Consider the following 25,901-nt stretch of genomic DNA (forward strand, 5'->3'; position numbering starts at 1 on the left):
ACTGTCTGAACAAGTTGGTGGGACTCGCAATCATACCTAAATGCTGGCATCGGATAACCCTGAGCTTTACAGAATAAGTTCAGCGAAGTGTTTGATCGCCTAATGGAAAAATCCATTTTATCATGCATATCAACCTTTGGCGCCACACTGCCAACGGGTTCTGCAAGTATATATACTCTATATTACAGTGTCTAAAGACTAAACTAAAACTGCCTGAATGAAACTGGTTTTAATACCTGTAAGCTGGCATAGGATACGACTGAGCTGGACAAAGCAAATTCAAGGATTCCCCAGCGGGTTTGTCAAGCCACGTTATGCGATCTTTGACATCCACTTTAGGTGCCACGCTGCCAACGGGCTCTGTAAGGAGCAACAATAAATAAGATGCAACTAGCCTGAAGAAAACTGCCTTAGAATGCGGAGTAGGAAAACGCAGCTTACCGTTGCGCTGGTGTTGGATAAGATTGAGCGGGACAAAGTAAGCTTAATGAAACACCTTTGGGCTTGTCGACCCATTTAATGCGATCATTGGCATCCACTTTGGGTGCCACGCTGCCCACAGGCTCTGCAAAGTGAGAGAAGTAAATGAAGCTAATCCCAAAAGCAACTAAAATAAAACAACTGAATGTTGGGATAGAATTACCTAAAGGCGGGGACTGGATACGACTGAGCTGGACAGACTATAGCCAGACTATGATTTAATGCAGCGCGTGCGTAATTAATCTCATCTTTAATATCAACCTTAGGTGCCACGCTGCCCACGGGCTCTAAGAGAAAGAACAGAACAGTGCGTAAAGAATGTAATCTAACTAAGAACTGCCTGAATGTTGAGAGGCTTTACCTAAACGTTGGCATAGGATACGATTGAGCTGGACAAATGAGCGCCTTCGATGATCCCAGTTGTGTCCTCGCAAAGGTAAATTCATCGCGGGTATCAACTTTAGGAGCAACAGAGCCCACAGGTTCTGCGACGAAAAGTGGCAAGAATTAGAAAACATTTTTGGGAACTGCCTTGCTGAATGTTGCGAATAGGGAACTAACCTAACAACAGGTACTGGATAGGCCTGGCCAGGGCATTGCATGGAATAATCTTCATGGAGTTTCACTTGCAGCACTTGAAATTTGTCATGCAAACTTGTGATCTTTGGTGGCACAGAGCCAATGGGTTCTACAAAGAAAGTAATCTAATAATAATACTATTCTTTAAGGCTGCCATGAATGAGGGAGATGGATGTCAAACTAACCTAACAACGGGTACTGGATAAGCTTGGCCAGGACATTGCATGGCATAATCCTCATGCGATTTCACTTGCAACACTTGAAATTTGTCGCTCAAACTTGTGATCTTTGGCGGTACTGAGCCAATAGGTTCTAAAAAAAAGAGTGTTCTCTAATATTTGTAATATTCTACGTAATTATCATCTGTCATTAATGTGGGAGTTGGAATTTCTTGATGCCAAGCTAACCTAACAATGGGCACAGGATATGCTTGGCCAGGACATTGCATGGCGTAATCCTCCCTCAATTTTGCCTGCACAAACTGAAACTTATCGTGCAGATTCGTAATCTTGGGAGGCACAGACCCAATTGGTTCTAAATAAAAATATCAAAAAGTTACTTCGATTGGAATAAACTAAACCTTATAATGTTGGTTGGGCACTTGATAATGAAACTAACCGCACAACGGGCACAGGATACGCCTGACCTGGACACTGCATGGCAAAGTTCTGAGATAATTTCACTTGCATCAATTGAAACTTGTCATTGATATTGTTAATCTTGGGTGGCACAGAGCCAATGGGTTCTGTAAATGAAATTACATTTTGAAAAGGAATGAAATAAGAAATAAGCTGCCTGAAGCTGAGAGTTGGGAGCTGGCGACTTTTACCTGTTGATGGGCACCGGAAAAGCTTGGCCAGGACACTGCATTGCATACTCTGAACCCAACTGCACTTCCATGGTGCGTACTCTTTCGAGCAGATTTAGTTTGGGTGGCACAGCAGCAACGGGTTCTAGGGAAGTTAATAGAAAACCACTCGTAAATGTGAGTTCTAACCTAAGACTACCTGAATGTTGAGTTATGTAATGGAACCCACCTATATGCTGGTATAGGATACGATTGTGCTGGACACTTGAGACTCAAGCTCTTGCCCACATAAGCACGTGCATTGGCCACCTCGTCATCTATGCTAACCTTGGGCGGCACACTGCCAATAGGCTCTACGAAGAAGGCATAAATTCTATATAAGGTTCTTTAGATATTTTCTTGAAAACTGCCATACCTATAGGCTGGTATAGGATACGATTGAGCTGGACACTTGAGACTGAAGCTAGCTCCCAGCACAGTTCGTGTATTGGACAATTCGTCAGCTATGCCCACCTTGGGCGGCACACTGCCAATGGGTTCTGTAAAGCAAAAGTCAACACAATGTAACACAATTGCCGAAAATTATTTGATAACTGCCTGACGGGAAATTAGACTAACAAAATAATCGCTGAATGGAAATAAGACTAACGAAATAATAGTCGAATCGGAATTAGACTTAAGTAAGGTTGTGCTGCGGTCAAGTCGCAGCAATTTAAGGATTTTATAGCGCCAGGACATGCAGTAGTTTTACAACTATAAGGAGCAGCTAACCTGTAGGCAGGCATAGGATACGATTGAGCGGGGCAGAGGAGAGCAAAGCTCACGTGCTGCACCATCTCGCGTGTCTGCAATTTGTCCTGAATGTTTATTTTGGGCTTGACTGAGCCAACGGGTTCTATAATAAGAAAAATACATTGCGAGTGCTTTTATCTGCTGGCATGACATGCACGACTTTATTATGCTAGAAAACTGTCTGTTTTTTGCTGGGCGGGGCCAATTTACTACCCACCTGAAAGCTGGCGTTGGATAAGATTGTGCCAAACAGAGCAGCGCAATACTGTTGGCCATTTGCACATCAATAAACTGGTGCTTGTCTTGGGCATTGACTTTTGGACGCACACTGCCAACGGGTTCTACATATAAACATCACAAAATCAATCGAAGTTGTCTAAACTAAACTGAATGTTGGATGTGGACTTAGCTTTGGCTCTTACTTGAACACGGGCATTGGATAAGATTGAACCGGACACTGAATGTTGAAACTGCTGCCGCCCTCGACTTGCATCATTTTAAAGCGCTCGAGAAAATTGAGCTTGGGTGCCACGCTGCCAACGGGCTCTGCAAACATTGGAAATTTCTTTAAAAAACGAAAGCAACTCCTTAAGCAATCCTGCAATGTTGGGACTGGATTTACCTAGAAACGGGTTGTGGATAAGCCTGGGCTGGACACAGCAAACTGACGCCATGACTGAGCTTGACTTTCACATGCTTCAGATCATCTGCATTTGTTATTTTGGGACTAACACTGCCAATGGGCTCTAGAAGGAAGGAGAGTAAAGATATTGAAACTGCTAAAACACCATTTTCTGAAAACTGCCCTAGTTGCTGGATGGGTTATTACCTATAAAAAGGCTGAGGATATGCCTGGGCAGGACAGAGTAGACTCAAGTCTTGGGCACTTTTGCCTTTTATATGATTGTAGTCATCTCCTGTATTTATCTTGGGGCTAACACTGCCCACAGGCTCTGTAAATGAGGCAGACAAATTTGACAACTTTGCTTAAAAACTGCCCGAGTTGGTTGGGTATTATTACCTATAGAATGGCTGGGGATATGCCTGGGCAGGACAGAGTAAGCTCAGATGCTGGGCACTTTTGCCTTTTACATGTTTAAAGTCCTCGCCCGTATTAATTTTGGGGCTAACACTGCCCACGGGCTCTGTGAATAATATAAGCAAAGCTCAATAAAAAAATTGCTAACAGACTGCCTGAATCTGGGAAGAGCTTACCTATAGAAGGGCACTGGAAAAGCTTGAGCTGGACAGAGCAGAGTAACACTATGGGAAAGTTGCACTTTAGTGGTGCGAGAATCATCGCCAGAGGTCAATCTGGGACCCACACTGCCAACAGGTTCTTTAAAGCAATAAAGACAATTATGATAACAAGTTAAATGAAGTCAGCCTGATGTTGGGATATGAAGTATTACCTAAAGAATGGCACTGGATAGGCTTGAGCTGGACACATTAAAGTTACGCTTTGATTGAGCGGAACACGGGTGAGTGTGATGTGCTCCTGGTTGCCATTGCCACTGAACTGTGGACTGACGCTACCAACGGGTTCTAATACAGAATAAGAGTGTGTAAAGTCAGTATGGAAAAGCAGCTTGAATTGTGCCTAAATGTTGGGTGTGTTTTTACCTAAAGAAGGGCACTGGATATGCCTGAGCTGGACACATAAGTGTAGCACTGTGACCCATGGACACTTTGGGTATTTTGATGGCATCATCGCCAGCTGTCACCTTGGGACTAACACTAGCGACGGGCTCTTGAAAAATAATTAATGACAGCTTAGTGGGGGGAAGAGTTGCAGTAAAACCTGATGTTGGGTTTGGGTTACCTAAAAAAGGGCACTGGATAGGCTTGAGCTGGACATAGCAATGTGGCACTCTGCTCCATGTGCACCCTGAGGATGCGAGATTCATCGCCACTCGTTAGACGTGGTCCAACACTACCAACGGGCTCTAACAGAGAAATGCAATCGAGTTAACAATTGTTGGGATTAGGCCTTACCTAAACATGGGCATAGGATACGACTGAGCTGGACAGAGCAGAGTTATGGCATGTTGGGCAGCATATTGAACAACTTTGATGTCGTTGCCAGAAAGCAGACGTGGACCAACACTTGCAATGGGTTCTTAAAGAAACAAATGCAGCGAATATATAGAAAGGAAAAATACGGAAAACTGGCCAAAGTTGGGTCTAATTCAAATTGAGTTGCCCACCTAAATAATGGCGCCGGATAAGCCTGAGCAGGACACAGCAATGTGAGGCTATCATTGGCCGAGCTCGTAAAGCTGCTACTTGTCAATGTGGTTGGAAACTTAGGCGAAACCCTGCCAACTGGTTCTGTGAATGAATCCAAAATGGAAAATGTAGTTAACAATTTTTTTTAAACAGTTTATCTCTTAATTATTAGAACTAATTGTTGTTTTGGCACTTACCTCTTGGGCGCATTGGCAAAAGGATTTCGAAAAATGAATTCAAATTAAATAAGGCTCTGCTTTGCTTTCTTTCTCTGACTTTTTCAACGGACCACAGACATTTCTTAATTATTCTTTCTCTATTTATTTAGGCTTTGTTTCAAGCTCTTAGCATTGTCGAGTACCCTATCCCAACATTCAGGCAGTTTTCAATTTAGTCTTAAGCGAACAACAATTTTCTGACCAATGCAATAGCAAGTAATTAAAATTGTTATTTTTATGATATTTAAATTCGCTATTCCTTCACAAAGAAACAGATTTTAAGCGAAAAATCTATTTGATTGAATGTGGGAATATAAACAAATAAATCAGAATATTGTTGCTCCTCAAATATGTTTTTATATACCGAGTAATTAATATCTCGGTATTGTATAAACAGAACACTGAGTAAATTAAGTTTTATCTTTAAACTTACTCAATATTCTGCTGAGTATATTTGGAATACTTTGTCAATATTTAATTATCATTTACATTACACTTCTTATATGTAGATTGTATTTATTGCTTGTTTGTTTTTTTTAAATTAAGTTGAATATTCCAAATACACATTAAATTTGTTAAAATAAAGAAAATACACTTCAATGATTTGTAGTTCAATGTAATTTATTTATTTTAACAAATTGTATAAGCTAATTAAGATTCACACAAATATATGTTATTTATTACATTTGTTTTCAAATTATTGTCTAGATTTTCCATATACAATATCCAAAAAGGTAAGATAACTTTATGTCAAAATATAAGTCTTTACTTGCACTTTAGAATTAAGTTTCAGCTATAAAATATGTACATCAATAAATTTTCATGATGAAAAAGATTGAAGTGAAAACAAATATGCAAAATTTATGCATATATTTTTAAAAGTAATAGACGAATTGAAAATAAAAATTTAACATATATTTGTATAAAGTTTATTTAGCAATATTAAACTTCAGTTATCATTCTTAAGATAGGAATATGAAACGGAAAATTAAAAATACTAATGGAATATATTTTCAATTTTTTTACCAGCTACGCAAAACGTAAAAGTGTGATTTAATTTCATTTTTTTATTTATTGTAATATAATTTTTTTTTTTTCAATATACAAGATAACTTCTCAAGATATTTGATAACTGAAGTTTATATCATAAAAAAAGTTAGAAAGTCAATTGGCAAACAAGGCCGACTTACCTGTGATAACCAATCGTCCCTTGGTCGCGCTTAGACGTGTCTCTCCGGTCAAACGATGCTTGGTGCGGCACTGATAGCTCTTGTATCCATCCTCGGGTCCAACTTCACGAATATGCAATTCTCCGGAGGGCAGAACCAGATATTTGCCGTCTAATTTTGTGTTTGTGTTTAATTAAAAATAATTAACGAAAAGATAAAATTTATTAGTCATGGTGATCCTTAGGGGAACTTAAGCTAACGTAAAGATAAAGCTACCATTCAATTGATCAAATTCAATTAAAACTGTTGCTTTAATTGAATTTGTTCAGTTCACATTCGAAAGCCACATAACAGCAAAGATTGCAAAGCAAGAAAGCACTTCATATATATTTTTCATAAAAGATTATGTCATAGATCATGCAATGTGACTTTCAAAATGCGATTTGTGTATACTATAAATATTAATTATTAGATTAGAATCGATGCTATGTACAATTAAGAGTGTAAGACTGAAGATTGTGCGTTATTTTTATGTTGAGAATATACATGAAATTAATTTCATTATTTAACAAATTCAGTCTTACAACTACAAACGAGAATCTGTTCAGATTATTTATTTACTTTTTGCCAAATCAAATTCAATTAATCTGAGCAAAATCTCTTGCTTATAACTAACTATACACCATTCCAAGCAATTGTTTTGATCGACAATAAATTGTGGGAAATTATTTAAGTTGAATATATTTACAATTGATTCAAGTGGTTTATAAACAAATTCTTGAGAATTTCCCACAATTTCTTAACGATGCGTAATGATTCTCATGCTTTAACAAAAATGCCAATACTTTTAGCTGATGTTGTGGATTATCGTGGTTGATGAATGTTTGTTAAACAGTTTCTGAATCGAATGAGTATTTGCTTAAGCTCTCATATTTACAAAATGTTTACATTTTCAGTATTACGTTTAGTTAAAATTCATTAATTTATTAGCATTTTTGTTTATACATTTATTTACATACATATTTACACTAGGCTACAAAACAACGCTACTTTCGACTACATGAAGGGGTAGGTTTTATATTGGGCAAGTCAGGAGCGACTCTTGGAATTGGGATATAGCGAGGGAAAGGATATAGAAATCATAATATCGGAGTTGGGATAAAGTAAGAAGAGTATGCAGAAAGGAAAGTGAAAATAAAAGAAAGAAAACAGAAAGTAATTGAATGCCTAACAGCGCAGCAATGAGAGTGGTTTCCTGTTAGAAGAGGAGCTCTTGGAGATTTGGACCAATGCACTGAACACTTGAGTGATTATCGAGCAACAAGCTGGCGAATGGAATGCGTTTTTGGACGGGAATTATTTAGAATTGAGTGTGTATAGAAACAAGGCTAACATTTAGAGGAGAACTTAATAGCTAGTAGATGAATTACCGCTAGCTGTGACATCGGCCTGCGGATATATCTGCCGCTCTTCGTCCTCAACCCACGAGTCGACCACAATAAAGTCGGCAACAAAACTGGGAATGTGGCACTTGAGAATTGCGCTATTGCCACGCAAAATGGACTCATCCATGACATTGACGCTGTAGGATTGTGGCACAACTGAAGGTAGATGAGAGATCGAGAGTTGGGAAATTGACAAGATGGATATCGTATGTTCGGGAATGTAATTCGAAATCATAATATGTAAAAATTGTGGACAGACAACAGATGCTTCCCCCCTTCATGTTTCTACAATGTTACCGATATTCGCAAAAGTCTTGTACCCGTTATATTTTTGGTATAGATACCGCCCTCGGTATCGATCCAGTCCGTTATTTCTAAATGATCAGCAACAAATGATGGAGTCTGACACTTGAATATGGCCGCATTTCCCTTGATCACGTACTCATCGTACACTTGGGACTCAAAGAATTGCTTCACCACTGAAATAGCATTCATGAGGATAATGAGTGAATGGATAATGAGTGGAATAAAGATAAAAGGAATTAAAAGAGTTCTAGTCCTATGGCTAAGCTAAGCTGCAACATCCTTTACCAATGGATTCATCTGGCAGAGGACGCATTATTTCCACGCCCTCCTCATCTAACCAAGCCTCAACGTCTATAAAATCGGCCACAAACGAGGGCACCAGGCACTTCAGGGTTGCAGAGTTGCCGCGCAGCACAAACTCATCGATGACGCGTGTCTGATAGAACTGATGCACAACTGGTAGAGATAAACACGAAGGGACCACAAAAAAATAATTTAAAGAAACTACATAATATGAAATAAGGTAATATTTGGAACTGGATCTGGAAAGCATGTCAATAACCCACACAAAAAAATACGAAATGGAAAAAGTACCCGTCTCCTCGGCATTATTGGGATAATAATTGCGACCCTCTGAGTCCAGCCAGAGATCGACGAAAACAAAGTCCGCCACATATGATGGAATCTCGCACTTCATAACCACAGAGTTGCCACGAATGACATATTCATTATCCGCTTCCGATTCATACGATTGAATGACAACTGACAAAACAAAAGTGATGGATGGAAAGTGTTTTTGTTGGGAAGAGTCGTCTAAGAACTAGCTTAAAAGTTTTAACATCTATGTGGAGAAAAGGTTAAATGATTTTAAAGACTGTACCATAAGCGCTGGTTGCATTATCGCGCCACAATTCAACCCCATTCTCGTCCACCCAGGCCTCGACCTGCACAAAGTCGGCCACAAACGAGGGAATCTTACACTTGACCACCGCCGCATTGCCCTTAATCACATACTCATTCTCTGCCTCGGTAATGTAGAACTGTGAAACGACTGCGCAAAAACAAAACAAATAAGCAAATCAATAGATAATTTTGTGGTTCAGTTACGGATTTGGGGATTTGGGTTCGTCGCTAACTTAAGTCTAAACCGAGCTGCACTATAGCATATTGCCCACCATAATTGTCGGAGAAGGTCAGCACGTTGCCTTCCTCATCAATCCACGACTCGACACGCACAAAATCAGCCACAAATGAGGGAATCGAACACTTTAACACTGCTGCATTGCCCTTAATCACATACTCTGTCATTATCTCGGCCTCATAGAACTGATTAACCACTGCAAAATGAAGCGGGGAAAATAAAAGTTGAAATCAAAAGAGAACATGGAAAGTGTTTGGATAGTCGTGGTAACCGAGGTAACTTAAAGTTAGAGTCTAACAAACTGTGTGTGTTGAGTGTACCATAGTTTTCAGAGTGACGCAGTTCAGTGCCCTCCTCATCGATCCAGGACTCAACTCGCACAAAATCAGCCACAAACGATGGTATCGAGCATTTCAATACCGCAGCATTCCCTTTGATCACATACTCCATTAAAATATCCGCGCCATAAAACTGATTCACAACTGTACAGAAACAACAAGCAAACAAATGAAGCTATAGCATTTTGGGAAAGGAATTGGGATGATTATGAGGGAAACCACTATTTATCAATAACAAATACAATCTAGTTAGGAGAACTACCAAAATCATCTTGTGGCATATATTCCGTGCCATCACTGGCTACCCAGGCTTCGACTCGCAGAAAGTCGGCGACAAAACTTGGTATTGTGCACTTAAGTACCGCCGTATTGCCCTTGATCACATACTCGGAAACAACCTCAGCCTCATAGTACTGGTTGACGACTGCAAGATGTTTGAGGGAAAAGCAAATAATCAACGAAATGAACTAGCGAAAAACCTATCGTAAAATACACGCGCTGTAAAAGTAAATAAATGAAAATGTAAAATGTACAGTGGGATAATGTGGGGGAAAGACAGTTTGTCGAAGAGTTAAGGCTTAGCAACTTAGTTTCGAGAATCGCACCCGTGCCCTGCTGGTCTTCGAGTGTGCCATAGAGTTGTCCCTCCTCATCCTGCCAGGACACAACCTGCACAAAGTCCGCCACAAACGATGGTATCGAGCACTTCAGCACCGCCGAATTGCCCCTGATGACATACTCATTATTAACCTCCGACTCGTAGAACTGTTGCACAACTACATGGAATGGAATGAGATTTAGAGTACTTAATGAGAGTGAAGTGCGGGGGGAAAGGATTGCCACACCTCGCGTGTGTTTACGTTGGGCGTGTGAAAAGCCAGCAGCGACTAATTGAAATAAGTCGAGCTGGAGCGAATGCAATTAATGCAGCTTAATGCGCAATTTGATGAGATGTGCATAAATATTTAGCCATGCCATGCTATGCCATGGCAAACTTCCCTGAGAAAGTCTCCACTGTATCTGTCTGAGGCTGAAGGTTAATAATAGTTTAGGTACATGGCTCATAAACACGCACTGAGAACAACAAGTCAACTTTGTATCATGTGTGTATATAAAATGCATAAAAACGAAATGGAAAAATAAATAATTTATAGAAGGGGAAAATGAGGGAACTTTTCACGAGTCTACAACAACTTATAGTATAACTAACTCTCTATAGAAGAAACCTGAAAACTTGGAACAAACCGTATTCGCTGCCTGGCAAAAAGTCCTCATTCTGATCCGTGTGCCAGGAGACAACGCTAACAAAATCGGCGACAAACGAGGGAATTTCGCACTTGAGCACAGCCGCATTGCCCCGGATCACATAGGCCTTATTTACATCGGTGTCATAGTATTGGGTAACGACTAAAGCAAAAATGGCACAAGACACATTGATAAGCACAAATCAAAATAAAAATACTAATATAAATATATGTTTAATAAGAAAAGAAACCAAACTGAATGAAGAGCGGACAGGGGACGACTTTGACCTAACCAGTGTTGGTTAATGGAGTTAGCTCATTGCAGAGTTACACTTGGTGTGTGTGTGAGAGGCGCGTATTTTACAGATATTAGTGTACCAGTGTTGGGTGTCGTTTGTTGATAATTGGTGTTGGTAAGTACTTAGTACTTAGTGTTGGTTAACTGCTCTTGCACTGTACACGTGTGGTGTCGCTGTTTTTGTTGTTGTGGTGTGTGTTTTGGGGGATTATATTGCTGGTAGACGTAGTAGTTAAAAGTAGTGTTGTTTTGCAACACACACACGCACACACACAGACACACAGATATACTAAGGCAGTGAGCAAGCGCGCGAGCGAGACAGACGAAGACAGAGAGTGAGGAAAACACACCATATTCAGTGTCTGGATAGAAATTCTCTTCCTGATCGGTATGCCAGGAGATGACATTAACGAAATCGGCTACAAACGATGGTATATCACACTTCAAAATGGCCGAATTGCCGCGAATGACAAACGCCTTGTGTATATCCTCTTCATAGTGTTGCGAAACGACTAAACATACAGGAGAAGAAACAAAAATAGTCATATAATATAAGATGGGAATAATAGTTTGATGAATGATTTTGCATGAAGGAATGTTGTAACACGATGACCATGCGTTTTTAGTAGAAACCTAATCCTACATAATGCTGAGATCTACTAAGTAAGTATATTTTGTTCTTGTTGTTGGGCATCGCACCATATTCTGTGCCCGGAAAGTAGTTCTCCTCCTGATCGGTATGCCAGGAGACAACCTCTACGAAATCGGCCACAAATGAGGGTATCAAGCACTTGATAACCGCCGAATTGCCGCGAATCACATGCTCCTTGTTCACATCCGCCTCGTAGTACTGGGCAACAACTGTAAAGTGGTGTACGATATGAATGAAAGAGTGCTGAGTGTGTATGCTGAGTGCTGTTGTTGTTTGTGCGAATCTGAAACTATTCTCACGCTGAAAAAAAACACCTGTTCAAGCTTGACAACTCTGTTGAATAGAATTCCTGGAAATACACACGCTGCGTAAGCTTCCTGTTTGTCGGAAAACAATTAGGCGGCCAATTAAGTGAAAAGTGCGAGACAAAAAAACATAGTTTTAATCACAGTCGCAGTCGCAGTCGCAGCATAAAATTAATTAAAAACGTATTTTAGTTGTCAGCCAGCCAGTCAACATTTGAGGTGTAGCCCGTGTTAAAGCCATATTTCATTCATGTTGGCCACATTATCATCAGTCTCTGCTTTACTTATATTTTTGGCACTAAACGAACATGATAAATTCTTGGAGTCAAATAGGAACTGAGTTCTTATGCGAAGGAAAGGGAAGCAGAGATTGGGTTAGGTCTCTTAGGTCTCTCTCTTGGCATGGGGCTAATTGCTAGCGAACACGTCAACTGTCGCGACCCGATGACTAAGCTACGCTGAACTGTTTGTCATCCACGACCGCCAGGTGGCGTTCAAGTGACATGGGGTTGCTTGCATGATTGTAGCATAATTAGATAAGAAGTCATTAAGTCTGGCCTATTTAACGTTGCTTTATGCAAGCGGAAGTAATGGATATTTCCACAGCGCATAAGTTTACAAATTTTCACATGAGTGTCCATAAATAACATACATATATGCATGTCTTTGGGGAGCCAACTAATAACTAGAGAGTCTGAACTTCGCCTGCTATGAACTCTGGCCTCCCACCGGACAAGGTGACGACGCGTCGGGGCAAACGATGTGTGGCAATTGCATCATCATCAACAGCAATAGCAACAGCTTGCACAATAATTAATTACGGTGAAATTGCCAAGACGGCGACTGCAACAAAGGGTGGCACATGTGCTCCAAACCCTATAAACTATGTATCTTGGCAAGTGCAAGAAGTGCTGCAAAAGTTTCAACACTTTAGACAGCGTGAAAGTGCAAATAACAAATCGATTTAAGGCAAATGCCAACTGACATCGAATTGCAAAGCAATGGAGCAACAACAAAATCGCAACTATAATGATTTTCCTTTTTGCAACAGAGAGCGTTGAAACATTTCCCTACATAGCACATTATAAAGCGACATATGCTGGTAATTAAATTGACAGCCCTTAACAACGTAGCGACGAATTTACAACCAACGTGGAGCGCGAGTTCTGCTGAAAGTTTGCTGAAATCCTGAAATAAATATTTGATTGAGTGCAGTGCAAGCTTTGGATGTGGCTGTAGTTTTAAATACTTTAGTAACATGTCAAACAAACTGCCAAATAAATCTAACATGACTATTTTAAGTCTTAAAAAACTTTCTACAATTGAAGTGAAAAAAAATAATGAGAGACTGTTTTTAAATTAGCAAAGAATGCTTACTATTGATGACATGAAATAAAATTCAATTTCAATCACATTTAATTAGCTTTTCTTAATTTCATCATGAAACTTGTATAAAGAAACCCTATATTAATTGATATTAAATCGATAACTGTTAACTCACAATTTATTGGCTACACTATGAAAGTAACAATTATAGTGTTTTGTTTGCATTTGAATTTATTTAAAATTATTTCTTTTTTTCACTTACTAAAATTTTATTTTGGAAACTGTATTTTTCAGATAATCTTTATGTATTATTTATTTGAATAATATTTATAGTATTTCCTATGCTATTCAATAATATGTAATAATCAAACATACAAGTTCATCATTGTTTCAAGTAACTCTTGACTGGTTTTATATATTTAATACATAAATTGTATCATTTATTAAAATTTTAAAAATCGAGGAATTTTAATTTTCCTTCTCTAATTTTGTTTCTTTCCTAATTAGTTTTAACCAACATCCATTTAGCTTGCTCTGCACTCTGTAACTCCATTTTGCTCTCTCTAGAACACCGACAACTTACCCGCTCGCACATGAACATCGCGTGAGATAATGGATCCAAATTGATTGCGGGCCAGACAAGCGTAGACCTGGGCATGCACCTCCTGACGATAGTCCTCGGCACGGAATGGTGGGAAGACCAATTTGCCATCCGACGAGATCTGACGAAGTCCGGGAACATCTCCCACGGCGGTGCCATCGCTGCGGATCCAGATAATTTCAGGCATGGGGTTTCCACTCGATTTGCATTCAATTTCGGCGCCAGTTGAGTTCGAGAAGTCAATGCGATTGGTGGGTTCCTTTAGGAAGACGGGTCCCTTTTGATCAGAATCTGCCGGATTGGCTGCCAAAGTGTTGCCGACAGAAGCTGCAAAGAGGAAGAGAGAAAATTAATTAACACATATAATTAAAAACACATAGAGCACTTGAAATATTGAGGGCAAGCGGAACGGAAGTTTATTCACATGCGCATATTAAGTATACGCATATATGTATCTGTGTGTGTGTATACGAGTATGCATGTAAATTTGTCATCATATTTGTCAGAGTCCAAGTCAATTGTCAACAGTTTGGCTTTTGTTCCACAGTTGTTGTCGTGGTTGTTGCTGCTCGACAATTGAATGCCATGGATCAGTAACTCGCTTCGCTATGCGGATGCCCTGCAGCCAGTGCTGAACTCTTTTGCTGTTGTTCGCGTTGTTGTTGCGAGAACACCAGCAACAACGACAACAACTACAAACTGGTCTCTCTTTCATTTCCTCTGCACACACTTGCACACACACACCCACACAAAGCAAAGCTCAAACAAAAGGCGAACGGTCTAAAATCGTTCATTGACACTTTCAAAGAGGCTGCTGTTGCTGCTGCGGCGCACAACAAAAGTTTCCATAGACACAGGCAGAACCATCCAACCAACTAACCCATCTGTTCCCATCCCAAAACTCACTTCTGCATTCGCCAGCAATTTCGTATCGCATTTTATGCATCGGCATGCAGCAATTTCAATGCCTGACTCACCTTAAGCCAGCGCTCAGTTGTGTCTCATATGAAAAGGCTTCGCAATTCTATATACAGCAGTGAATAAAACATTTCAAGCTGTGTGTTATGCCTTTCATTTTCTAGTATGTTATTATTTTTAATTTATACTTTGTATAAAACAATTTAGCTAAGTGATTTCCAGTCTAAACTCCAATCAACCTTTGGGCAATAGAACTTTCACCCAACACAATCAGTTCGAACCACATCACCTAATGAATTACAAATATTGCCATCACCTAACACAACACATTTATTTATTTTGGTATAATTATTATATATTATATTATTTAATTATTTACAATAATAGATAGTTTATATAAGCTAGTTTTAATACTTTAATTCATCTTTTTAAATCTTTAACCCAGCAAAATAAGTTGGAAAACGTTTCAACATAATTTAACCATTTTTTGTTGCATATTTACTTATTTTGTTATGTATTTCATAAGCATTTTATATGTCTATTTTAAATCAGTTTTTATAATCTTGCTTCCAACAAAATAAATGTCACTTTAAATCATTTAACTAATCAAATTACAAATATTGACAACATTTTAATTTAACTTTACTTGTCATCTAATCATTTATTAAACTAGTTAATTGCTAGTCTCAAACACTTAAATCATCATATTAAAATGGCATAAACTTTTCTACATTTTCCTATAGCCGTGCTTTACTACATACGAGTATAACGACTATTTCGCATGTCCTTCAGAGTTCACACAGTTGCATTTTGGGGTCATGTGGCCACTTGTCTAATTTATCATTTCCACTCTCGCATTAATTAATGTCGAGCTCGTCTTTCCAAACAAACAACGACACGAAAAGCAACAAAATTTGTTAGAGAATAATTAAAAACAATAAGCAGTGTGGCAAAAGGGGGCATATACACAATGGGCGTGGCATGTAAGTGTTTTTTGATAGCAGTGTAAAATTCTTTAAAGGCCGGCAAAGAACTTGCCGCTTGCGGCACGCCACTGTGGCATTTGGAGAATGACAACGAATTAATTAAACTGACATAGCCAGCTATTTAGAGTGTGTGACAGTTTTCGACGGTGCGTGTGTTGATACCCTTTTCCAAAACCCACTTATTAGAGTGAGTGTCAGTGAGTTGGGTTTGCGGTCAACCAAATTGATTTCTCCATTTCCCAATTGTTGTTCAATGATGACTCCTTAATTATGTACGCACAGGAAGTGCGCAATAACGCGTTGCGAATTCATAAATTAAATTCCTTTAAAGAATATTAAAAATTCACAGTGGCAAACATATGATGGCCATGTGGAGGGATAAGAACCACTCCACTTGCTTACTTATTATATATGAGTATAAACACATGTGGAGTGTGCTCGACTACGAGATACTCAATTTAAATAAAAGTAAAACAGTGTAATACTCCACTGTTCTTAAAAGATACCAAATTAAAATACCCAAAAAATACTACAATATACTTAAGGCTTTATCGTGTACATATATCGACATACTTTTATATACTCGTATTACTATAGTAAGCTTCTTAGCTGAAGCCCCTTTTTGCATTCCAAATTATTTCTTAAATAACTTTTGCACTACTTAATTATATTTAAATGTACCAAGAAATAAAGCTTCAATACGTTTGATTTTCGAATTTTTTTTAAGTCGTCTAGTCTCAGCTGTTAACGCTGATAAACATATATATGTACTTTATAGGATACCCTTCTACCCTATGAGTAGCGGGTATCAATACCCTTCTACAGCAATAAGAGAAAGAGCGAAATTTTAAAGTGAGATGAATAAGAATAAATATGGCAGATGGAACACCGCAAATCCAATTATATTCATACTCATACTCATATCTTGCAGCTGTTACACATCTGCTTTTCAGTTTGAACATTGAGAAAACGATTAGAAACAAAGTTTTTTTTCGCTTATAAAATAGAAATAGTGAACTGAAGAGAGCAAAGAGACTGAAGCTCCTCCTCTTCTGGTTTACTTTATGGGATCGTAAATGTGATTTTATGACAAAAACATGACACCCGCAGCAAGAGAATAAAAAGCAAATGATTTCCATTTATTATCCTTGGTTAATTTCATTGCACTTCAGAAAGAGAGAGAGAGGAAGAATGAATGAATTCTCTTTTTGCCGAATTCACTTTTGCCTTTGTCTGTTGCTTCTCCTTGACACCGAGACCAGCTGCCTTTTGCTTTTGATCTTCTTTGTTTTGCTTTTGTGAACTTTTCTGCACGTTGTTTCAGCTTTTCGGCAGCTTCAGTTTTGTTTGCAAAGATTTTTGCAGCAGGTGTTTCTTCTTCTCTTCAATGGTCAACAGATAAAGTGGCCCGGTCACTTTTTACCCCAGCTTAAAGTTTTTTTTTTTTGTTTTTTTGGCAAATCAAAAGCTGAATAAACAAACATACAGAAACCGGTTCCAGGTCGCCGGTGACGTTACCAGCTGCCCAACAAAACCACGAGGAGAGCAACGACAACGACAGCGACAGCAAGACACAAGTCAGTCAATTGTGCCGCTTTAGTTGTTTTTGAAGCGCAATTTTCCAATTACATATATGTACTATATACTACACAGTGCAATACATACAAACATGCAGTCTGATTAAACATGAAGCATATCAAAACATTTCTATATACTCGTACTGCGTCTGTCAATTGTCTCTGTGTAAACGCAATTATGCGGCAAAATGATTAATCAGAGGGAATTGCAATTGACGCTGATGGGAAGCTAAGGTCATCTGAGTTGCAGTTGTCGATTCGTGCCACAAGCAAGCGGCAAGTTCCCAGCGTACTTACGATCACTACGTGGGAGCTGGGAGCTTCCAGACTTCTTTGACTCTTCCGAGACGCCGTTTCAAATAAATGGCGCCACAGTAAACAAACATTAACACAGACCGCACTCGCAAATGAATTGAATGTTAAATAAACAAATAAACGAGCTAAGCAATAGATTTATGCATGTGTCTGTGTGTGTACGTATACGTAATGTGTGTGACGGCTCGGATGAGTAATAGGAAATATATTTCTAGCTAAAGCAAAATGCTGTCGCGAAGTTGTCGCGTTACTTTGTCAAAATTATTTATTACATAATACTCCCAAAGCGTGTATAGTATAGAGATCTATAAATATAAAAGTCAGCCACTACTTTTAAGTAGGTGCGAACTACTGTTAGAATAGTATTGTGGGTATAAGTATGATAAGATCCCAACTAGTTGTTAAAATCATTTGGCAGTGAAGAAAAGAATTCCACATACTATACATATGTAGAACATTTCATATTTAGCAAAGCTTAAATCAAACCTTTAAATGATTCAGCTTTTATTTAAAATATCATACATCATTTAATATTATCATCACAGCAGCTATTATATTTAGTAAATTGATTGTAAAATGAAGACTGGAGTCTGCTGTCCTCTAAATATAAAGTTTAGATAAGTTACAACTAAATTCTAATTATACACAAATGATAAATTTTATGTTTTCACTTATTGAAAACTGAATTTTTGTAAACCTAATTAATAATAATTTATACAGCCTAATTTTGTACCTAGAAAATATCACTGTTAAAACAACATATCTGCGACTATAACTATTTCCAAAAATTAGCTAATTTCTATTAAAAAGAATCAATGCGTTGACCTGCCCAGCCCTTTTACTCAGTCGCCAGTGCTACGCCTATTTGACATGAGTCTTGGCTAATAAACCGATTCCCAGGCTTAGACAAAGGCCGAAAAAGACGTAATTACAGACATCAATGATTCCTGTCGTTTTCATGCGCAGCGGGAAAGTAAAAGGAAATTCGAAATTAATAACTTCCTGACAAAGAAAAACAAAACAAAGCGCACAAGTTCAATAGGCACACGTATGACACAAAGCCCGAGAACCCAAAACACCAAACACAATACGCCCCAAACATCGAAAATTGAACACGCACATGAGGTGAGAGGTCAGCTTGGGGAGGTGTGTGAGTGTGTGTGTGTTGTGTGCAACATCAAACACCGCGAGTGTCACGCGATCTAAATGATATTTTCATCAAACATTACGGTTGAAGTTCTAAATGAGTGTTGAGCTAATGATGCGTGTAGTTCAATCGGATCGGGAGCATTCTTCTGCTATTCAAGCGCTGTTTTTGGCAAAGCAAACATCTGTCTGACGAGATGAAAAACCAGTTCGACAGCTGTGAAACAGAGAATTAAAAGGTCTGCTGCGAGTATTTTTCAGTTTTACCCACTCGTATCGTGTGTTTCAGAGACCCACACAAAGTCACGTTAAAGCCAGGGGCAACTGTTATAACTAAGTTATAAGTTGTTGGCCCGAAATGCAATTAGCTAATGCGTAACAAAAAATGCCATTCAATGCCTACGCAGAGTAACCACTAGACACCGATAGAGTAGGCAGTTCTAACAACAATTCTCCAATCCCGACAGCCAACTCAATGAATGACATGCGAAACCACAAGCTGTCCACCTTGCGGTCGAGTCGACGACGCGTCGCTGATGGAAAGGTGACATTTATCTGGAGCGACACACGTGAGACACCCGTTAAGCAAACAGGAGCCAATATGGGACATCGTTTGGGTGTGGGATGTTGTACAAGCACAAAGAGAGTGAGGGAGAGTGACAGAGAGAGAATCCAAGTGATAGCACGTGGAATCTTGTTATGAAGTTGCTGAGAGACTGAGTGCGGTTTATGACGAGCATGATGATGCAGTTGATGTGTCTCGACAGCTGATACAGTGTCCTGAAATCTATGAAAAGTGTTATACTTTATATAATATATTTTTTTCATATATTCCACTATATATAATTACACGTTGGTGATGTTTATAAAAATATGTAGAACGATGAACCGTTGTACTTGAAATAAACGTGTAATTATGACAGCTTCAGAGTGCAGAGTCAGTGAAGTGGAACTGTATTGTTATAAGATAAAAATCATAAACAACACAAATCGCAATGAAAAATAATGTTGAAAAATACATATGTATATATATGTACATCCATTTATTGGGTAGAAATTATTATTTGTGTGTGTATATATTTAATATGCATTACATTATATTCTTTAACACTCTTAGCTGAACTTAGTTTCCAAAAATAATTTATTACAAAATTCTTTAATATTCATTTTATTTTACTTTTTCTCACTTTACTTTTATTGTGATACAAAATTATTCAGCAACTAGTTACTAATCTTCGAATATTATTAAACTCTTAAATATTTATTTTACTTTTCTTTACTTTAAAGCTAGTTTGTTTACTTTTAAACTATGCAGAATTTAGTAACCAAAAATGCATTCTTTAATATAAATGGTATACTTTTTGAAAACTACCCCAGTTTGTTTACTTTTATTATGTTAATAAATTCAGCTTAAAAAAGCGATTGCGATGCATATCATAATCACACCACTGTGCCTCGATGACGACGACGGCTACAAATGCCAGCGGGAACGGCAAAGTATGAAGTAGAAGTTGGCGCTGCTAACGCTTTGAGATATATTTGGGGGAAGCAAGAGCCGGCTGGTTGACTGCCTGCCATACGTAGATAGACAGAAAGAGAAAGAGAGAAACAGAGACGAATAGAGACGAATAGAGACAGAGTGAGGGTGGTTTGTTTGTCGCTGAAAGCGTTGCACAACATTCACGAGCATCGACCACGCACGTGCGAGTGTTTGTGCATGGGAATGTGTCAAGAGCTTCGGGGGAAGTGCGTCCCAAGTGGGACTGCCAACTTGCTGCTGGCCATCCCAGACAGCCCCACCAAAAAAGCAAATACAAAAGACCGACGCGCTTTGCATATTAAAAAACAAGCCAAACGCTGTCGACGCATTAATTAAGACCGAGAACGAGGCGCAAAAGAGATATTTCCACGAGACGTCGCAATGGAGGAGACTCATAAACACGCGAGCAATGGAACTTTAAATAACTTTAAGTCGAAATAAAAGAATTGTTGTCATTGTTGTCTGCCTCGATTGCATTGCTGCGATAAGCAGCGCCAAAAACACAACAAGTTGGCAGCCCCCAAAAAACGTGACTCAGTTTACGAACACACATCACAAAAATGTACAAGCATTTCATGAAGTGCCTGACGAATGAGAGGGAGAGAGGTGGAGGTGGGGGCTGTTACCTCTTGTCATGCCTCGTCGTACGCGCCGTAGATGATGTTTGCCTGATAAATGTCACCTCAACTCTCTGGGCGAGGCAATCAAATATTTTACAAATTATGGCTTGATTCTTTTATGAGGGCGCCAAAATTATGTTAATCTTCCACTCTTTCTGTTTTGTTTCGTTTCGTATTGTTAATAAAGATGACAATTCAGATTTTCTTAGCCCCCATTTCGTGTAGATAAACCTTTTTAATTTAACGCCACATAATTCAGCGTTGAAATTCGACTTTTTAATCTCATCAATTCCAGCGAGTTGTTTATAATTTTAAATTTACTGTGTGTTACAGCCAGCGCATTGATTTCTATCGCATTTCTCAACTAATTGTTATTTACGTTATGCTGTGTATAACAAATTTATGTTCTGAGTAGAAAAGAATATGGTTTGGACAGGCGTAAAAAAGTGTAGCTACTTACTTAATATCCACTTTACCTACGCATACATAACTCAAAGAGCAAAACAAACTCACGCACACACACACACACACACACAGTAAGTCACCCACCCAGAAGAGACAGCGCCTGACAGTGAGTGTATGGAAAAAGGAGCGGAAGCCCAGTTCTCAGTTCCCCATCCTCATCCCCATTACCATCCACATTCCCATTCAGGGGCTTGTTGAGTGAAATGCGGCAACAACGCACGGCTCTAAACGATTTTGAAGGCATCGCCAAGCAGAGACATTAAATAAGTATAATAATATGTTGGCAAGTTCGTTTTTTTTTCTCCTTCTTTCTCTCTCTCTCTCTCTCTCTCTGAGTGTTGATGTTGATGTTGATGCGAATGACAGGAGGGGGGAAATAATTATTACAACGTGGAGATGGAGATGGTGGTACGAAGCGAGTGCGTACACAACTACAACCAGCACTTAGTTATTGCCACTTTCAAAGTATTTTTATCTTAGAGCAACATGTGAGAAAAAACAAGACCCTAAATTTAAATATAGTATAACATAGACTACAAGCATTCGAATTCACTTTAGCTGTCATGTAAATCACATGTGCTTAAGTCCAACATACAAAACTAAGAAAGCAGAGAAAATAATGAACACAATTGGAAATTGTAAAACATCTTTTGTGTTTACTAAGAGATGATAGAGGAACTAGAATAGCATAGTTGAAACTAATAGGTAACTTCGATAATTGAATAAGCATATTTTACTTATATTCATTTTTGTTTTCATTAAAATAAATACAAATTTTCCATAATTTTACTGCTCAATTTACTGATGCAATAAAAATATTTGTTTTAATGATATCATTTATATCGAAACTGGTTTCAAAATATAACAAGTTGATCTTTTTGATTCATAGCAAAGTAGGTCGCAAGTTTTAAGTATAGGAATTAATAAAAAATAGTGTATAAGGTCTATATTTCCATTAAAATAAAACCAGTCTTCGAGGCACGAAATAACTGTGACAATAAACATAATAATTAATTAAGTTTGCTCAGTTAAAAATGTGCTAAATAGATTGTAAAGCAAGGTATTTTCTTTGAGCATAATTAATGAATTAATAATTAATTTTCCCACACTAGACTAAATTATGTTATTGCCCCAGTCAAAAGAATTAACAAATTGGATTACGCGCTGGCTGGCCTCTAACTTATATCTATACAAGCAGCACATAAAATGTTATGCACCTCTTAACACGATTCGTAAATTGAATCCCCCAAAAATCATTTTTAAGTTGCAGACAGCATAAATTGTCAGCGATGCAGCTCGTAAAATTCTTAAGGTTTACACACTTAACCATATACCATCTATATATATAGAAACATTAGACATATCTGGGTTGTCTATAGAAATACTTAAAAGTCTGCTCGAGTCTGTTAATGAGCTCAAAATGTATGACAAATGCTCTTAATGGCCCAAAGAATGCAGAAAGAGGCAACGACTCGCTTTGATGCTTAAGCTGTCAAATGTCGAGAGGATTTCTAAAGGAATTTATGATGAACAAATAAATAGATTTTACAGTATTACAAAACTTTCCAAATGCATTCATAAACTATTTGCTTTATGCCTGCCTCGAGACTCTGAAATTGACTTGAGATTCCAAATAATGACGCTAAAATTGCTGCAACAATGAAATGCACAAAACTTTGCCCATAGAACTAGACGAATGTTGATAATGATGTATGTATGCGCCAGATCCTAAGTTCCACATGAAAAGCGCTGGCAAAACAAAGAGTCGACATTCCTGCGGCTGTGTCGACAATTCCTTGGCACTTGGCACAAGCATAATAACTAATAATAAACCGTATCGAACATGCGAGATGTCGAGAGACACGTTTCGGAAAAAACCATTAAAAATAAATCATGTGCAGGAAAAATCTATAGCTGCAGCTACAGCAGCTGCTCCTCCTCCATGCTGGAGTGGTTTCCCATCCGATCCGAACCGATCCGATCCGATTCCGTTGCCTTGGCTGTCAGTTTGCCTTTTGTTGTTTAGACAAGCGCCGCGTGTGATGTGCCTCCATCGTCGAGGCCCCTCATAAGTGGGGGCAAAATGTGGCGACTCCATCTTCGGCGTCTTCGACTCTCCACTCTCGATGCTCGACTCTCATCTCTCGACTGTTGTCTCTCGGTACCTCGGTTTCTCCTCGCGTCTAGTGTACATCAATCATTTGTAATTATACGCTTTTCTCTCTCTTCGCTTTTCCTCTCCCCAAAACACATTTCTTTTCTTCGTCTCATCTCTGTGATGCCATAAAGGAAATGGCTTTTATTTTGGCAGCCCAGTTCAGTGATCTGATATGATCCGATCTGGTTGCGTGTGGAGCACACATCTCACTTTAATCTCTCACTTGAGGACCATTCTCCCATTCTCCCATTCAATACAATTTACGAGTGCTCTCAGTTACATAAAGACAGCGCAGAAGCAATTCCTATTGTATTTGATAGCAAACCAAACCTGATGCAGTCTAAGAAAATTCTATAATTATATTTTTCTATCTGTGAGCACTTTTTAAACAGTTAAGTTAATAAGAGTCACTTCTTGTTATCCATCTGAAAGTACATTCTTATTTAGTTAACGAGCTTATAACTGTCCAAGAGTGTTTACAAAATTCTTTCTCACTCAAAGTGAAAAGTACAAGCCTTGGAAAATTAAATATTTTCCATTGTAATTAAGTCAACTACCTAAGAACATTTCTCTCAAAAATATGATTTCATTTACGGCTCTAAACTATCTTCTCAATACATTCTTATTATGATTACGAATTAATGTTTATTTAATGATGCAAGACTAAGAAGCTTGCTAGATAATTAATTATTATATTTACGTAGTATGTGTCAGCAATAACAAAGACAACGACTCATAATGTCATAATAAGTCTGAGTTCTATTTAAAATTATCAAACAACCAAAAGCAAAAAACTATATGAGCATTATGTTCGTTCTACTTATTTAATTATTTTATTCGCGCCATGTTAAATTACGTGCTTCCTGTAAATATCACGATTAGCAGACACAGCGACTGTGAGCTGAATTTCAATCCAATTGAATTAAATGCGAATTAAATGTGCTGTTGCAGCAGCAGCAACGAAAACAAAAGATGCACTTTAGATGGCATGCAACAAGCGAGCAAACACATATTTTTGATAAACAACATAAGCATACAAAGTTTCAGTTATGTACATGGAACGAAAGTTTATTTACACTTCCATACCCTGTATCCATAAAATATGAAAAAGAAGATAATATAGAAGGTCTTTTGTGAGTCAATTAAATAAATACAAAATGCAAATTACAGGGTATTCAGTAGTACATTTACCTCATTACTTCATTCTGTACACAGATGTAAAGGAAAATTGGCGCAAAATGTTTTTAATCAATTTCAATTGAATGATGACCCGCACAATCAGCGCAAGAAACGCGGCAGCCGCTCGAAAGAATTAATTTTAGCATTGTATCTTTTAGTTGGTATCTTTGCGTCTTGGCTGGCATTATGTACATATGCATATCTCATTGAATCAAACTTGAATAAAGCTTGCTTGTAATAAATTACGGCATTTTATGCGCTGTTTATAAATTGTTTTGTTATGTTTTTTATTGTTATTGCGCTTTTACGATTATGTTTTGTTTGACTTTACTTTCCTCACACACACACTTCTATCGTCGAATTTTATTTGATTTCAGGTATTCTTATAGTTCTCTTTTTCCCCCCTTTTTTTACTACAATTTCAACAGAATTTCATTGCGACTTGTCGATAGTTTTCAGTTTCATTTGTCTGCTTAAAATTCCACACATAACTATAATTATTTTTTCAAGCAATTCGACAGAAATTTCAAATTAAGCACGCGACGAACATTATTTTTTACTTTTTTCTGCACATTTTGTTGAAAACTTATTACACTTATTTTTTGTTTTGCTTTCTTGTTGGCTCATTTTTTTGTGTCAATTTATTTATAACTTGGCCGCAAATTGTAGCGACTTGCTCTGCATCATATTTATTCTGTTTCTCTTTGCCGCTGAGCAGCGGCGAGCACATTTAATTGATAATGCAAATTACGCATGCGACACGTGGGCCGCAATCTAATGGGGTTTTTGGCTTTCAATTTATGAGCATCATATAAGGCATGACCGTAAGATATTCGAATCCCTCCGAATTCGGAGCAGACAGTCCCAAAAAACTTCATAAATTGAATAGAAATCTCCGACTCGCAGACGGCAATGAAACAATCGAAGCCTTTGTGTACGGGTCAAGCGATTGCCCCACCCAATTGCTGCTCAAAAGGTGGAAATTACTAGCACATTAGTATGCATATTCATTCAATTGAGTTCAATAAATAAGATTTGCCATATTGGCTGATTTCAGTTACAGATA

At 38.2% G+C, this 25,901-nt stretch overlaps 1 protein-coding gene and 1 long non-coding RNA gene across 51 annotated transcripts in view; one reads left to right on the plus strand and one right to left on the minus strand.

Moving 5' to 3' along the window:
- The window catches only part of LOC117571866 (cell adhesion molecule Dscam2), a 74,770-nt gene that overhangs the window by 41,355 nt on the left and 7,514 nt on the right, over positions 1–25,901 (minus strand). For 13 of the 50 annotated variants that reach the window (XM_052005460.1, XM_052005433.1, XM_052005455.1 and 10 more), the window contains exons 3-5: positions 13,914–14,258; positions 10,111–10,281; positions 6,297–6,446 (exon numbers count right to left, since the gene is read on the minus strand). In XM_052005460.1, the coding sequence (XP_051861420.1) occupies positions 6,297–6,446; positions 10,111–10,281; positions 13,914–14,258 (666 nt within the window). Of the gene's footprint in view, positions 1–36; positions 161–236; positions 361–643; positions 768–841; positions 966–1,041; positions 1,169–1,677; positions 1,805–2,876; positions 3,001–3,081; positions 3,206–3,281; positions 3,406–3,680; positions 3,805–3,874; positions 3,999–4,071; positions 4,205–4,866; positions 4,991–6,296; positions 6,447–10,110; positions 10,282–10,750; positions 10,913–11,397; positions 11,560–11,746; positions 11,909–13,913; positions 14,259–25,901 lie in introns of all 50 variants that reach the window. The other 37 variants (XM_052005423.1, XM_052005421.1, XM_052005422.1 and 34 more) reach the window with 21 other exon arrangements.
- Positions 9,346–10,037, plus strand: LOC127565690 (uncharacterized). Its single transcript, XR_007955015.1, has 2 exons — positions 9,346–9,442; positions 9,493–10,037. It is a non-coding gene; the product is annotated as an uncharacterized LOC127565690 (long non-coding RNA).

Source organism: Drosophila albomicans, chromosome 3 (genome assembly GCF_009650485.2).
Source record: "Drosophila albomicans strain 15112-1751.03 chromosome 3, ASM965048v2, whole genome shotgun sequence".
Lineage (NCBI taxonomy): Eukaryota > Metazoa > Arthropoda > Insecta > Diptera > Drosophilidae > Drosophila > Drosophila albomicans.